This window comes from Candoia aspera, chromosome 1 (assembly GCF_035149785.1).
Source record: "Candoia aspera isolate rCanAsp1 chromosome 1, rCanAsp1.hap2, whole genome shotgun sequence".
NCBI lineage: Eukaryota > Metazoa > Chordata > Lepidosauria > Squamata > Boidae > Candoia > Candoia aspera.
Genome location: NC_086153.1, coordinates 149445910 through 149462707, shown reverse-complemented (window position 1 = coordinate 149462707; position 16798 = coordinate 149445910). Strand labels below are relative to the sequence as shown.

General features: G+C 40.9%; 2 protein-coding genes across 2 annotated transcripts in view; both read left to right on the top strand.

Moving 5' to 3' along the window:
• Nucleotides 1–1312: 1312 nt before the first annotated feature.
• Nucleotides 1313–16798, top strand: part of NHLRC3 (NHL repeat containing 3) — a 47860-nt gene continuing 32374 nt past the window's right edge. The window contains exon 1 of the mRNA XM_063315575.1: nucleotides 1313–1328. The gene's annotated coding sequence lies outside the window, so the exon portion shown is untranslated. The remainder of the gene's footprint in view (nucleotides 1329–16798) is intronic.
• On the top strand, nucleotides 5766–15844 carry LRRC63 (leucine rich repeat containing 63). Its single transcript, XM_063300089.1, has 6 exons — nucleotides 5766–5884; nucleotides 8175–8273; nucleotides 10756–10892; nucleotides 11554–11637; nucleotides 12886–13122; nucleotides 15685–15844. The coding sequence occupies exons 1-6, from the start codon at nucleotides 5798–5800 to the stop codon at nucleotides 15842–15844; spliced, it is 804 nt and encodes a 267-aa protein (XP_063156159.1). The 5' UTR covers nucleotides 5766–5797.

The following is a 16798-nucleotide window of genomic DNA, read 5'->3' as shown; positions in this document are numbered from 1 at the left end:
TTCTGAGATGCCCCAAAAAGAGAAGTATGTGTAGGACTGCTGAGCATAAATATGATTGTTTCTGGCCCATTTCTGTTGTCTGTCTTGCCACATCTTCTTATCTTGGAACAGCCCTGCATGCATCCTCCCATCTGCTCCCACTCCAAATGTAATACAAAGTCCCCGTTTCATTCTCTTTTCTCTGCACTGCTGCTCTGAAGAAAGCAAGGGACACAGTTCCATACTCTACTCCCCGTCATGGATATTGGGTAAACTCTTCCTGCCTGAATAAATAGTTTGACGTCCCTTTAACAAATTAGGCCATTAACAAATGCAATGGCCGGAAACATTTTCTATTCACTATGGTGGCATATTAGCAAGCCTTGTGAAGCCACAGCATATGGTTGCATGGGATAGTTGCAAGGGAGGATGTATTTATAAAACCATCGGCTTATATACTGAGAAGCCTGTAAAGCCTTCTCTTTACTGTGATGCTATATCACCATGACTTCTGTTCAAAGGCTTTTCCTAAGCTGGACTGACTGAAACATGAGCTGGAAGGAGTGGCAGGCAGTTTGTCCAGTGAGCAAGAAAATGTTCAGAAACCCAGGATGATGTTTCTTCATGCATGCCTCATCAATATCAGAAGCTTGTGTTTTGAAAGAACTGCTGATTTATTATTATGTGCCATCAAGTTGGTGTCAACTCTTAGCAACCCCACAGATAGATTTTCTCCAGGGCTATTTGTCCCCAACCTGGTCCTTCAATGCACCCATAGCCACTGTAACTGACTCCCTCCACCTTGCTGCTGGTAGTCCTCTTCTTCTCTATTTCTGCTTTCATAGCATTCTAGACAGAGGTGTGCTGGTAAGTGCTTAAGAACCACTCTGCTGGCTCTGTTGCTGCTGCCGTGCAGCATTGCTAACTGCAGAACAGCTGATCAATGTGCTTGGTATAGTGGCTCAGCTCTGCTCTGAACCAGCTTGCAAAATTCCAGAAAATGTAATGATTGGCTGTCATGACCCAGTGCGAGCTGGCTTCAGCACACGGGCACAGACACCCACACAGCTGCTAGGACTTGTAATTTTTCTCACTTACAATATGCTGCTACTGACCTTTGCAGCCAGTATCATGGCATGGCATCAGGGCATGTCCAGGAACAGAAATAAACTAAAATGTTTTTATGGTAGGATTTGAAGAGTTAATTCCACCGTTCAGTTAATCCAGCCATTCTTCACAAGCAAAGATTAGGGAATGCACTGCCCATACCTGTCATTGATAGCTCTACACTGATAGCTGTACAAGGAATTTCTAGACTAAACTGCAGATTGGGAGTTGGAGTTATGAATGTACAGTAATTAAATAATTGCTGAATTTTCAAATAGCTTTTTCATGTTTGCATTTCAAAAAAAGTCTTGAGAAAAATTCACAAATCATGAACCACTCTCGTTAGAGAGGCCTCCTTTCTCTTTGACTCAGATTAAGCACCTTCCAAATAGAGAAGAATGGATAAATAACACAAGCCATACTAAATAGCCAATTACGAACAAATGTTAATCCTCTGATAAGAGAAACCTTTCAGTGCTGTGGACTAATAATTATACTACTGGCGTGCAAAAAAGACTTTGGTTTTGAAATGGTTTGAGCTTGAAATGTACCATTTCATTTTCTAAACAGCTGTTCCAACTTGACTAGAAGCATTCCAAAACTATTCCAACCGTTCTGGAAGTGTTCCAGGTTTAAAATAGTCTATTTTGAGTGCAAAGCATTTGTCTTAAACACGTGACTCTTTCAGAGTAAGAACATTTCTAGAGCGGTCATATCGATGGGAGGGTAAGGTTGGAACAACCTGTCCCATTAGCCTCTTCCAAATGTGACTTCAGAAAAATTAGTTTGGGAGAGCAAGACTGTTATTAAGGAAACAGGTCTTGTAAGGTGGATTACATTTTTTATCCCTTATCTCTACATGGCACAGGACCAGGTTATCTGTGGGACCACCTCTCCCTGAGGGTACCTACCCATCCTACCAAAGCAGATAGGGTAGGCGCGCTCCAGGCCCCTTCCCTTGAACACCGCCCTCTTGGGGGTCCTCATGAGCAGGCCTTCTCCATCGCAGCCCCTGCCCTGTGAAACACGCTGCCCGCCCCTTCAACAGGCCTCTCCCCTTTTACCCTTCTGGAGAGCACTCAAGACTTTCTTTTAAACAACTTTATTATATTTTCAAGATATAGATAAAAGATTAAAAGACTGAGAAAGAAAACTAAAAGAAAAAAGAAAAACTAAAAGGGTGTAGAAATAAATAGAAAAGAATATATAAGGAATGACTTCCGACTTTCTACAGCAAAGATATACCTAAACGAAACATCAATCTCTTACTCCAGTTTTAACTATGGTGAACGTTATTTCAATAGTCCATTTCAACTTGCAGTATAACATTCCCATCTAATACGATTTTTCCCCCACTTAAAAACTTAAAGAGGCCCTCAGACAGTTTTTCACCAAAGACAAATAGCTAAATATTATCCCTCCTCCCTGTAATAATTTTTAATCTTCTCTGCCAGCTATAACTAAGAAAAAGTAACCTGACCATATCTTATTACTAACATATATAAAAGAAAAGTAACTATATTAATATCCTTTTACCAAAAATATGAGTAACATCCAGAAAAGAAAAACATTGATCTTAACCCTTAAAAAGCCATCCTGGCAGGAATATTTAAGATTTATCCCACCTCAAAATAAACCAAAGTGTTTACATATCTCAACATTGTACAAAGAACTTTTGCCCTTTGCACCTCCAACTTTTCTTCCTCACAACTTGAAAAGTCCAAATTTTCCTTTGGGACCTTCCAATAGTTTGGGCCAAATTCTTTTGCTTCATATTTCAACAGTACAGTCTTTCCCACTTCTCTTTTTAAGTCCAATTCTCTCTTTCCTCCAAATTTCAACAATTCAATTTTTTCAAGTTCTCTTTTTAACTCCAAGTCCCTAATCCCCATCTTCTTCTTTAAAAAGCTGACCTTGTACTCTGGGTATTTCACAGCATTTTCAGTTTTCTCCAACTGTTGGCACACTTTATTTTCCACAACTTCTGAGAGATGACCCAAACATTGAGTGACTTTAAGATAAAGCTCACTGAAAATCAGTTTAATTTCTTCCATGTCTCACCCCAGTAGATTATGGCACCCTCTAGTGACTCAGGAAATTAAACTCCATTCAGATTGTTTTTCAGTGGGAGTATCCTCTGTCGTATTATTTACGGAAGTAGGCCAATCAGCACAGTGGAAAGTAATAACAAAGACAGCTTCCCACAGGGACATAGAAACAGAAAGGTCCAATTTCAACTCCACATACCCAGATTCATCAAAACAAGGGAAGTCTTCAATATTCCTTAAAACTTAGCTTGTTAAAAAAAAGTAGAAAAACAATAATCTTAACTTTCAGTGTTGCAATCTATATATCAAAAAAAACTTATTTATTTATTTAATCCTGCCTTTATTATTTTTACAAATATCTCAAGGCAGGGAACATACCTAATACTCCTTCCTCCTCCTGTTTTCCCCACAACAACCACCCTGTGAGGTGAGTGAAGCCATTAGTGGACAGCTAGGACCACTGAATGGAGTAGAGCTTAATACAGCAAAAAGACACACACAGAGAAGAATATTATCTTAAATAGCATTAATGAGCATGTTAAAGAAATATAGGTAATTGATCTTACACACTTAGCCCACCCAAACATAAAGAATTACGCACTTAGACAAAGTAGGTTCAAAAGTACCGCCCAGAGTCCGCCTGTTTGGGGGGAGATGGGTGGTGATAGAAATTTGAACAATCAATCAATCAATCAATCAATGTAAGCAAGCAAAGAAAAGGCTTACTGATTTATTTGATCCAGTTACATCCATTCAGGAAAAATGATCCTTGTTCTTCTTTCTTTCCCTAAACTGAATTAACCCGTAGCCCTCATTGCTGCTAAAGGCTGCATGCAGAAAGGGGGACCCATGCATGGCACCCAGGATGGAAGGAGCAGCAGCTGCATGCTCCCTTCCCAGATGGTGGAGGAGGAAGGATCGAGGAAATGTGGGAGGGACAACAAACAGCTTCCTCCAGAAGCACATAGAGAATTGCATCCTAGAATGAACTCATCCACATGCTAATGAGGCATGCTGATTTGCTGGGACCTCCAACAGTGAGTTGGGCTGAGAGAGAGTGACTGGCCCGAGGTCACCCAGCTGGCTATCATGCCTAAGGCGGGACTGGAACTCACGGCCTCCTGGTTTCTAGCTTGGAGCCTTAACCACTAGACCAAACTGGCTCTCCAATTCAAATTCAAATTCCAAATTAAAAAATCCCCCCAAATAATGAAAATCTCCAAGAGGTTTAGCATTTGTTTGTTGTAAAAAGCCTTTTGTTAAATAACAAATAAGCAAAAAAATAACATGACTAAGAAATGGGGTGACTGGATCTAAAGTCCATTTTTCGGCTTCGGCACAGCTATGAACCAGATGACAGCCCCGCCTCCCAGCAGTCCCAATCACGGATTGACTGTGGGAACTCCAGATTGATTGCGGGAACTCCGTTCTGTTCTCACACACACACACACACACACACACACAAGAACTGCTGTCCAGAGAGCAAAAGGGGTGATTTCCCAGATTCTCCTTATCTCTGGAGAATTCTTCAGGCTGCAGGAACCCAGCCTGCACCCAGAAAATGCTGCATCGCTGGCTCTGCTTCAAAAAGCAGACTGATCAATCAGCCATGTCCCACCAGAAGTGTCGGAGAGTACTCAAGACTCTTCCCCCAGGCACTGGGATGGGGTAAGGTCAGGGTGAGATGAAAATGTGGGTTGCATCAGGGAAGTACAGTTGTGGCACCCATTTTTTCCTGTTTTTTTTAGTTTAATCATTTTTGTTTTATGATTATATTTATTGTTTTATTGACTGTAAGCTGCCCAGAGTTGCTTTTAAGATGGGTGCCTAAACCAGTGTTTTAAACAAACAAACAAACAAACAAACATGTGTGGACTGAAAACTGAGGAAGCAAATAAGGAATAGGAAAGAGTTTTTGAACATCATCTCCCATCCCCATGCTAATCTTAGTTTATATACTCTTTCCCAGGCTGTTACACTGAATACATTATTAAATGCTGATCTCATGTTTCACTTCAAAAGGGGTGTTACTGAAACCAATTAGTGGCCTGCTAGAACCATTGAATTGGAGCAGAGCTTATAACACAGCAGAGAAGCTGAGCACAGAAAAAGAATATTATCTTAGAAAGCTTTAATGAGCACATCAGAGAAACACAGGTTATTGATCCCAAGCATAAAGGATCACATGCTTAGACAGAGTAGGTTAAGAAGTAAAAAGAATATCTTACTGACTTTATTCTTGGTTTGGTTACATCCATCTTCGGTGGAAAAGATGAAATCTTTGTTCTTCTTTTCTCCCTAAACATAATTCTCCCTTAGCCCTACAGCTGCTAAGAGCTGCATGGAAGAAAGGAGAATTCCAGGCACACCGCATGGCTCCCAGAGATGGAGCAGCACACAGCCATGTGCTTGCCCATGGTGGAAGAAGGAGGAAGAGCAAGAGGAAGTGGGAGTGGCAACAAACAGCTTCCTCGCACATAGAGAGTTTGCATCCTAGAGCAACCATTCATATACTAATGAGGCATGCTGGATTTGCCAGGACATACAACAGTTACAACCCATATTGCCTATTAACCTGTGTTGTGTTTATTGCAGAAGTAAAACAAGAAATGGATTTTCCTGAACTTGTCTCTGGTACTGGGTGCAAGACTGAATTAACTCCAATGGATACAGACAATGAATTGCTAAACAAGGCTGAAATGGTAGTTCTGTTTTGCATCATGCATAGAAAAGCTGGACTTAGTCTTAAGGTATAGTCCCCAAAAGAACAAGTGTGCTGCTTTCAGAACGTATTTTCTACACCAGTTTTAGGATTTGATTGTAATTTGAATACCACAATCACTTCCTTTTCTGGAAGATTTCTTTTTCAAAAGCCACCAGATCTTTCCCAGAACTGCTGGTTCAGAACAGTCTGGAGAAACATAGAAAAGGTTTTGCACACAGCTAATAAATGAATACTCCATTTTGTAAGGCCAATATTAATTTTTATGTAATATAACCCTACTGTACTTTTTCTGCTCATTTCCTCAAGACAGAGGGTAATGTTTTCTGATGGAATTTCCATTTATCGCCACAAAAATCTTCATGGAAATTTAGGCTGCAACACTTCCCTGAGCTTAATAGATGAGGAAGGATTAAACTTACATAGGTCTCTCTCATTAGAATTCAACACTACCATGCACAACACAATGGCTTCATTCATGTTACACTATAAACCATATTAAAGATTATCTATCTATCTATCTATCTATCTATCTATCTATCTATCTATCATCATCTCTCTCTCTTGTAAATAGTTGATAAAGTCATATGTGCTACTACCTTACTCTTTCTTTTCACCCTCAGCTTGTTAACTAGACGTGGAGGCTTCCTGAGATATAATGCGAAACTTCCAGTCCTGAAGTGGATTTGGATTTGTGGAAACCAGAATTTAAAACCAAGGTTTGTTGTGGCTTTCTACTCTGGCTTCTACAATTCCAAAATAGTGCCCATCTGGGTCCAGTAGATAGACTAAGCTTCAAGCAAGCTAGTGCCTTTACTGTTGTGCCATGTTAGCTCTCTGAGAAGGCATGACTATGTACTAGTGCAGCCTTCCCAACCTTCTGGGGGGAGATGGGTGGTGATAGAAATTTGAACAAATAAATAAATAAATAGTCATGAGTAGTTCAGATCCTGAAGTGGAGGAGAAAGAAGCAGTGACCAACAGCTTCAAAGCTTAACCTAAGGATTCTCCCACAGGTTCTGGCTCATGGCCTGAAGTGGATCTTTGAATCTGAATGGAGAGCTTTGTCCTAAGAAGCATTGCAGGCAGGAAGCAGCTACCGCAGTGTTTTTCACACTTGGCAACTTTAAGATGTGTGAGCTTCAACGTCCAGAATTTCCCAGTTAGCGTGCAGGCTGGGGAATTCTGAGATTGGAAGTCCTCACATCTTACAGATGCCAAGGTTGAAAAACATCCTATTCCCAAACCACTTCAAGTCAACAGGTTAGATGCTATGTTTGAATGGATCTTCCCTGAGTAGTCAAATATGCATGCCTCCATACATAACACAACCCCCCTTTTTCCCCTTCAAATCACAATTCATTGAACAAACCATTGGGCCTGATTTATATATAACACAAAACCATAATGGTAGGGGGACCACATCTGGGCTGCAGAAAGCCAGAGGATCATTAGATGGCAGCAGAGAGCTATGGAAAACTTGTATTTTTATTATAATAGGCGAGTCTGCAGATTAGATTTGTGTCATCTCCTCCCTCTCTTTCTCTTACACATGCATGCCACACACAATCCTATTATTTGTAGTGACTGGGTTAATAAATTTAGGGGTGAAAGGAAATGATTAAATAACATTTCTCCAATAACCATTTTCCCTTCAGAGTAATATCAAGGGGCTGTTAAGCAAAAAAAAAAAAAAGTGCTAGATGGTTATAATTTCAGATCTCCCACACATTTAGTTTCAGCACTGGCTAGAATTAGCAGATAAAAGAATAGGAGGTAGGATATGTCTTGCCTAAAAACAGAGTCACAAGATGGAAAAAAAAGCATAGGAGGGGCTTAGCTGTCATTGTATTATATATCTGAAAATAAAACTACTGCTAATATCCACTATAAAGCCAGTTTGGTCTAGTGGTTAAGGCACCAGGCTAGAGACCGGGAGATGGTGAGTTCTAGTTCCGCCTTAGGCATGAAGCCAGCTGGATGACCTTGGGCCAGTCATTCCCTCTCCGCTCTGGGAAGGAGGCAATGGCAAACCACTTCCGAAAAACCTTGCCAAGAAAACTGCAGGGACTTGTCCAGGCAGTCGCCAGGAGTCAAGACTGACTTGAAGGCACAAAATAAATAAATAAAAATAAGTAAAAATAAAAATAAAAAATCACTGGGACTGATAGCCAGCAAATACTCTGAAACCGCATCAGGTTCTTAAGAAACAGGTTCAGTTGATGCAACTTTATATGGAAATATTCAAATCTTGAAGTCTAGTCCCTGACAAGTCACTATTCTTTTTTTAAAGAATCATTAATGATTTTTTTTTTTAGGCACATTTTCTCTCTCAGCTTCCTGACCTCTTGCCTTTGTCTGACTTCTTGTTGTATCTAAACTTGTCATATAATAATTTGGATTGCTTTCCTCCAGTGGTGAGTATAATATGTGCTATTTTTTTTTTTTAAATGTATGTTAGAGGAGCTTTTGTTGTATAACCCATAAACACAACTTTGGCCTTACATAAAGACATACAGCCTGTATATATATTCCTCACTGATTTGCTAGATGTTTAGAAATTACTACTCAGTGGCTTAGCTACTGATAGACAAAGTTTCCTTGGTTTGGATTCATCATAACCCACGCATTGAAGTCTAATTATTTCACTGTATATTTATTTAGGTATATACCACCTTTCCTCTGTGAGCTTAAATGGTATGTATGGAGTTTTCCCCTCACTTTGTTTTCAAAAGAACCACGCTGCGAGATACATTGGGCTGTCAATGATGTACTTCAGAGATAGTGTCCTCCATGGTGATGTAGGGACTTGAACCTGGGTTTCTCCACTTCTACTTTAACACCTTTACTGTTGCACCATATTAGCTCTCTGAGAAGGCATGACTATGTAGTAGTGCAGCCTTCCCAACCTGGTGCCATCCAGATGTGCTGGTTGGCTGAGGAACAGTCATTGTGAGCAAGCCATCTCCTGTCCTGAGCAGGGCATGAACTTACATAACCTCTAAGGCCCCATCCCTAATTTGGGGAATGTAGGCTAAGCATGACCCTCAGCCCAGAAAAAGTTGTATGCCTGCCATATGGCCAAATTTATGGAGCATACTGAAGGCTGAACCTCACTTCTCTCTTGGCCCTACCTGAGGATAGACCACCTATTGTTTTAAATAACCAATTCTTTACATTTTAAGTGGGTGCCAGCTCCATTCTATCTCTGTTGCCTCCAAGACACATTAGATTTCAATCCAATCTCCATCACCACTGGCTGGGGAAACTTGAACAATATCCAATAAAGCTGGAGAGGATCAGGTTGAGAAAGAATGATCTATTTTCTTGTCTCATAACTATGCTCAAGGTTTCTTATCTGCACTATCCAAACCTTTCACCACCTCTCAGGTCTTTCCATGATTACTCTTAAGGTATATCTCAGTACCTTTGCCATCCACTCTGTTGATCAGGTCCTGGCTTTATTTTCAGTCCATTCCTTTTCTGCTCTGCCCATTCCATTGTTGCCAAGACATGTTGCTTTATCATGCACAGCATTCCGCAAATCCACTCTTTCCACTGTACCCTATCAGCTAAATCTTTGCTTCGTATTTGAATAATCTTCCATCTTCCTAAATATTGCCATCTTCCTAGCCACCTTCTGAACCTCTATTCCTTCCATAGAAAAGAAGGCAACAGTTGTGTCATTCGTCACCATGAAGTCCTTTTGATGTTATGACATGGTGGTGTCTGACTTCACTGATGTGAATAACACTGACATGTAGGCCACCAATGTGGTTATTGCTGTTTTACCTAGCTGAGTCAGGAAATTCAAGGAAACAAAAATGGGGGTGATTGATTTGCTGACTTTGTCTGTGTTCACATAACATGGTAGCCCATTTATTATTAATACTATTGCTTGTGGACCTACCCAGATTGCTGTGTGATCTTGGCCCTTGTTTGACAAGGGAGGATGATTTGAGCCAGAGTTCAAATAGTTCTGGTTAATTATTACTAAGAAATGTATTTCCTGGGATGCACTACATTTACAATTTTGCACAGAAAAGTAAATGTCTTTCACACCCTGCTGTGGGAAACAATAAAGTGCTTATAGGGCTCATCTCCTCCTCCCCCACCAACAGCACAAACATCACCTGGTCACTTGCTTTTTATGCCATGTGCTCATGATGAAGCCTTCAGTTCACCCCCAGCCCATAGACCAAAGAGTCTTTTATTTATTTATTAGCAGAATGGCCATAGACCAAAGAGATATCAGAATCAGCAGAATGTATACAATCATTGAAAGGAAGGAAGGAAGACATGCAACCAGCTGAGTTTTGTAGTTGACGTACTTTTGGAGACCTATATGGCATAAGTGAGTCAAATCCAAGAGAGGCTAGTAGAGACTGTCATGGCTGGCAAACTCCTATACACAGATTAATAGAAGAAGGGGCAATCCGCCAATTTCTTTCCTTTGTGCATTAGAACTGTAAGAAGAGCCCCAGTTACTGGCTTTGTTGCTATAATAGAATAGAGCTCAGCTGACAGTTATGCTGGCATAATTCTCTGTTGGCTCAAGGACTGTTGGACAGTGCTTTAACACAGCCATCTAGCTGTCCCTGTAGTTAATGATATAATCAAGGAGAGGTAAAACCTGACTCATCTGAAGAACAGTGTCCCCACCCCCAATTTATGATTGCCTTGCAGTGAAGTTCCCTTGAAATAAACCTCTATCTATGGAAACCTCAGGAGAAAGAGAGAAATAATCATAGCCTTAAGCTCATGGAAGGTAACATGAATTCCCACCAATGGAGAAACCAGACTTCCCACAAGCTAAGTCTTTAAAAAAAAAATTGCTGGCTTTGCTGCAGTTTCTAACACATCACAAATATTTGAATCCTCCCCATTTTTCTTTTACAGGTGTTTCAGCTTAACTGTTTAGAAGCACTGAAGCTCCGAAATAACCCCATCAAATTCATCCCAGGAGAGATCTCCGCAATGAGGAATCTTAAATTCTTGATCATGCCCTTCAATTTGCTGACTACTCTTCCACCAGAGTATGTGGTAATTTTAATTAATAGAGTTGTATGGAGGAGAAGCTTCCAAGACATGGAAGGGGAAGGGGGCCTTCTCACAAGTTGTTTTATCACCTCACAAAAAGCCTAGCTGCGTTGACTAGGCTTTATCAGGCTTGGCTTTAGAGAAAGTACGTTCAGGTGGTAGGATGGGTCTTACGTCCCATCTTTACTAGTTGCAAATGTTCTTTGGCCAGAACAGGAATTAACTCCAGAGCATGCCTTCCTGATCATGAACGCAAAATAGGAATTAACTCCAGAACAAAGCAACAGGCTGGGGCATTTTCCCCTTGGATGAGGCAAGATGGCTACAGCATTTCTGCTGCCTAAGCAATTAGGAACCTTGTGGTAGCTTCAAAAATAAGACCTGGGTGATGACATATGCTGCTCATGATGTAGCCCACAAACATTCTTTGATTTAAAGGCGACCTGACTCCTTAGCAATAGTGAAAAGAAAAAGAAAAACATTTATGCCGCAATAAATGTCTTTCTTGTTAACCCAGCGGGTATAGGCAGCTGAGGGAAGCTCAACATCAGAAGGACCAAACTCTGTTTTAAGGGGCTACAGGACTGACAATGTGTTCTCTCTTGCCAATTGCTTTTCAGTCATTACCAATGACAGGAAGGCTTTCTTTTTTTATAGGCTATTTGCCCTGCCAAATCTTCAGAGTCTTGATGTTTCCTATAATGAACTCGAATATATCCCTAATGAAATACAAAATCTCAGGTACTGTACTGGTTTTCCTGTTTTGACAACAAGAGGAAGAATTCTCTGGCCTTCCAGATGTTGTTGGACTATAATTTCCAGCAGCCCCAAACAGCACAGGCAATGGGAAGAGAGGCTGAGAACTGTAGTTTGGCAACATATGACAGGCTGGTATTTTCCCCGTTTTACAAATAAGATCCGTGGATTTTGTTAAATTGCCTTAAACGTGGGGAGCCTAATAACCCAAGCCTTTCTCTGCCTATACGTTATCTCAGAAATGACTAATACTGTGCCAAAGGGACATGGGACTCTGCTTAGACTAAATGAGGTTATCTTGAGCTATTTGTGACTGAGGCATCCTTGGGACCATGTTATTTTAGCACAGGCTGCCGTTGTGATGCTTTTCTTAATCTGCCAGAATGCTCTATTTTCAACAGAATGCTCTCTTTAACTCCCCGATAATTCACTTCAGAATTAAAGCAGTGTTTTTCAAACTTGAAAACTTTAAGATGTGTGGATTTCAACTCCCAGAATTCCCCAGCCAGCACACTGGCTGGGGAATTCTGGGAGTTTAAGTCCATACATCTTAAAGTTGCCAAGTTTGAAAAACACTGAATTAAAGGCTGCAAAGAGGGATGGCAAATATTTTCCCCAGTGGGACAGGTATCAGAACTCCTCGACAGACACATTCTCTGATTTTTCTCTCTCCCTTCCCCCATTTTCACCATTGGAAGACCTGGAAGACCTGGCTAGGGATAGATCATCATGGAGAAAATCTATCTATGTACTTGCTAGGACTTGAAAACAACTTGATGGCACATAACCAATCAATCAATCTTCCCCCATTTCACTGCACGGGGAGGAAGTTATCCATCTGTCATGGTACCTGATGGGTATCGCAAGTAGCTTTTCCAGCACTTGTCAACTGGGTTGACAATACATAGATAAAATGTGGGAGAAGGCAGAGGTTGCTTTCTCCCTGTGCCACCATCTTGACAGTGTGGGGAGGAAAGTCATACCAAGAGTCTTAACTTTCTGCCCTTGCCGTGCTCCGCTTAATCATGGAGGGAAGCCATCTGGTGGTGGTGGTGGCAACAGTTGTGCCTTGGTGTGGGTCCAAAGGAAGGCCTCTACTGGTACCCGATTGCCTGAAAAAATTCCATGCCAAGATCATTTTGTTCCCCCCTATGTGGATGCCCAAGAGAACTATGCCCCAAATTGACACAAGGAAATTCATAACTGGTGGAGTGTCCTTTTTCAAACTCTCAGAAACCTCACCTACCTGAATGTTGAAGGGAATCTGCTCTACTCCTTGCCTTGTGGCATTCTGAAGCTTCAGCTGAGCCACCTGCTGGTGGAAAACAACTTTTTGCATCCCTGTTTCTGGACGGAGAGCTTCCTGATGCAGCCTCAGCGCCTTACTGACATGGCTGCCCTGTGCTTCGTTAAGCACCACCTGTGGAAAATATATCAGATATCAGAGGAGATTCAAGATATTTTAAGCAAGTAAGCAGGCTGCCATTGCTGCTAGAGGTTGCAAGGGCACTGTTGAGTACAAAACGGGGACATTGAAAAACCTCTCCGATAATCACAGGGCCAAGAAAGGTCTCCTCAGAGGCAGCAACAGGTCTGGGCCTGAACGACAGGGACCTGTCCAGTTAAGGTTCTGAAAAGAGGTGGTAACATGGTGGAGCTGTGTTGGCAGCCACTTGATATGACTCAATCAGCTATAATACCCAAAGCCACGGGCTCTGGACACTCATCTTCTTAAGTCATGGTTTACTGAATAAGGCTGAGGTTATGTAGGGTTTAGCAAATGGGTGAACCAAACACAGTATAAGAATGTTTTAAATTGGCCTTCTAATGAAAAAAAAATCATAAATAAGAGTTTAATGGACATTGCCCATTTATGACTATGTATGTTTGAAATATAGGCATGTTTTCATGTCATTTTTAAATTTCACCTTTCCTCCAAGGGGCTCAGCATTATACACATGGTTTCCTCCACCACTCATTTTATCTTCATAGCAACCCTTGAGCTGACTAACAGTACCAATCATAATAGTTTTTATTTATATCCTATCTTGCTGCCCCAAAGCCACTCAGATTGCATTCTTATGAGTGGACTCCCACATTGTACTTAGTTCAAGTTTAGTCCTGGTTTATTGAGTAAACCAGAATTGGCTAGATTCATAAACAAAAATGGATGGACTCATGCAACATGCTAACTCCAAACCAAGGAAGTCCCATTGTAGCATAGCTTGTTATGTGAACCCAGCCTGTCAGAAGTTAGACCTATTGAATCCAATGGGGCTTACTCCCAAGTAAGACTTGAAGATAGAGTTGCTTCAATGAACAAAAGAAGTGACTTTGAGACTCCCAAGTTCCAGTATGGCATTGTAACTGAAATTAAAATAAAATGCATCAAATTGAAACGCATTATTTTATTTATCATCAGAAGGCATGGCTTGAATATTGATCTCAGGTCATTAAAACAATTCTCACTTTCAGAATATAACTTTGCATACCATAAAGATATAGTATCTAATATACTTCATTGTGGTATAGTGATTAAAATGCCAGATTAGGACTGTGGAGAATGGGGTAGGGGTGGGGGGGAAGGGTTTACAATTTTTTTTAGGTTGATTAGCCATCATCTGACCACAGTTCACCTAAGCCATAAGCTATGGTTTATAAGCCACAAGGGCTGAGATCACACAATATGTTAAACCCAAATCAAACAAATCCTAGTGTTAATAAAGTGGTCTGTGGACCAGATGACTGTATGCATTCATATTTGATTACCCGAGATGATCCATATTTAGTTCATTTCATAAGAGAAAATGGAAACCTTCCACTTTTCTCTTCAGCATGCAAAGCTAAGATTGCATACTGTATATCCACAGCCAGGCCCCCAACTAGGGTCTGTGTCACCCAGGGCAAACATGGATTCCGCGCCCATTTTGGAACCCCCCCAGCACTTTTTGGCGCCCCCCCCAGCGCAGCGCCCGGGGCACATGCCCCGCTTGCCCCCCCCCACCCCATTGCGGCCCTGTCTGCAGCAGTTCCTAGGGCACAAGAGTTAGGCAACCATAGACTAATTCCTTCCTCTGCAGCCCAATAGGAAGGCATAGGAATATTTTAACAGCCCTTGGTAGATTTCTTCTGTTTCTGCTATAGTTTTGTATTAGCGGTACTAGCAGTTACACTTAGCAAATCTTTTTGGACAGATTTCATATCCATATAGTTACTGCAAATACTCTCATATAAGCCCATCTGTGGATAAGCTGACCCTCAAATTTTTAACCAAAATACCATGAAAAATGCACCACCCGTGGATAAGACAACCTGCATTTTTCATGATATTTTGGTTGAAAATTGAGGGCTGGCTTATCTGCAGATGAGCTTAAATGCGAGTATGTATGGGATATACAGGTACTTTAAAAAGGTTTTACCGTATACACTCATGGATAAGCCCATCCGCAGATAAGCCGAACCCAATTTTTGGAGTGTATTTTGGCACCTACAATTCTCAGCTTATCAGTGAGTATATACGTTCTTAGCATAAAATTTGTGCAATACTTGATTGCAATCAGGTTCTGGTTCACTATTAACCATAAATGACGGATGCCACAACATTCTTTTTCTGATTTGATTCCTGGTGATTTTTCATCTGTGTGACATACAGAAATTTAATACCTGTTGGCTAAAACTTCCAGCTTCGTGGAAACGCTGTGCAAAGAAAGATGCACCTGTTAGATTTTGCAGCCAAGAGGGTAAAGCATGGTAATATTACAAACTTTACTAAAGCAAGTAAGTGTACTTGGTTAAGGAAGTTTGGAGATGTTCTACAGCCTGACCAGGAAGGTTTACTGCAGAGTTGTTTACTCCAATATGCTTTGGACTTAGCTGCTCTTGAAGGCTGATACGCTAGACTAAGTAGGAATGCCAGCACACTCTTAGTTCAAACCTCACATCTGCCATGGGCTTTCTGTTGCTAGTTTAGAGGAGCCGCTTCAATTTGCTCTCCGTAGTCTGTGACACTGACCTACTTTCTCCCTCTTTCAGCTTTGCTGGCTGCGACTGTTGCAAGGGACCCTTGTACGGAAAAGGCTTTCGTTTTATCCTCGTTTATAGGAACCTTCAAGGACTAAGGCTTCCCTATCAATTTGCAGCTTGCTCACCAGACTGCTGTATGGCCTTTGTCACAGCTGTGCAGACCGGATGACCGTTAATGTTTAGTTGATTGAGATTCAGGCAGAGCGAATAACTGTTCATAAAGAACCAAGCAATGCTTTGGGTACGGAAGTGTATTTTTTTTTGCAAAAGCATGCATTATGTAGACCTTCAGTGGGGAGGTCTAAGAATTAGTGAGACATTGCAAAGTTCTCTTGACTACTACCCCCATCTGTAAGCAATGTTGTGAAAATCCTAGCACCACTTCCAGCTTTTAACTAAAACATAATATGAAGACTAACTTTATTTTAAAAGTCTTTTAATGTAAATTAATACTCAGAATTTGGAGACCCCCTTTCTTAGCACAATCTACAATGTCATTAGCTGGATTGTGTGTATGATTAAAGGAACGTGTGTGTGTCTGATATGCGTACTGCTACTTTGACCGCTGTATCTTCTGCCTTTCCTAAACACAATAAAACAAAATATCACGCGCTGATACGTTGCTTGATAGCATGATTTTGCTACTTTAGAACAAACTAAATAACGGGCATCTAGAACCATGGTTTCCTGTATGTATGAAGCAAGATAATCACAGCCACTTTACTCATAATTTGTGCTGCTACTTTCTTATGCTGTTTGTAGAAATTCAAACAAAATCATTCACCAACAAACGCAAGCAGCAGTGCATTTAGAACATAATGTATTCAGCAACAGATAATACTTTGGTCAAGACTTTTGGAGTATAACATTTGCATAAACCTGTTTTTGCATGGTTTATATAAGTATTCTTTGCAGATGTGTATATTATGTAGACCTTCTGTGAGGTTTAAGGATTAGTATGACATTGCAAAGTTCTCCTGACTGCTACCCCAACTGTAATCCAAGTTGTGAAAATCCTAGCACCACTTTCAGTTTCTTTTGACTATAAAGTAAAAATAGGAGGCAGTAAATAACATTTTCTTACCACTGTAAATCTTGTAAAGCTTGATATTTGGGCTTTTGT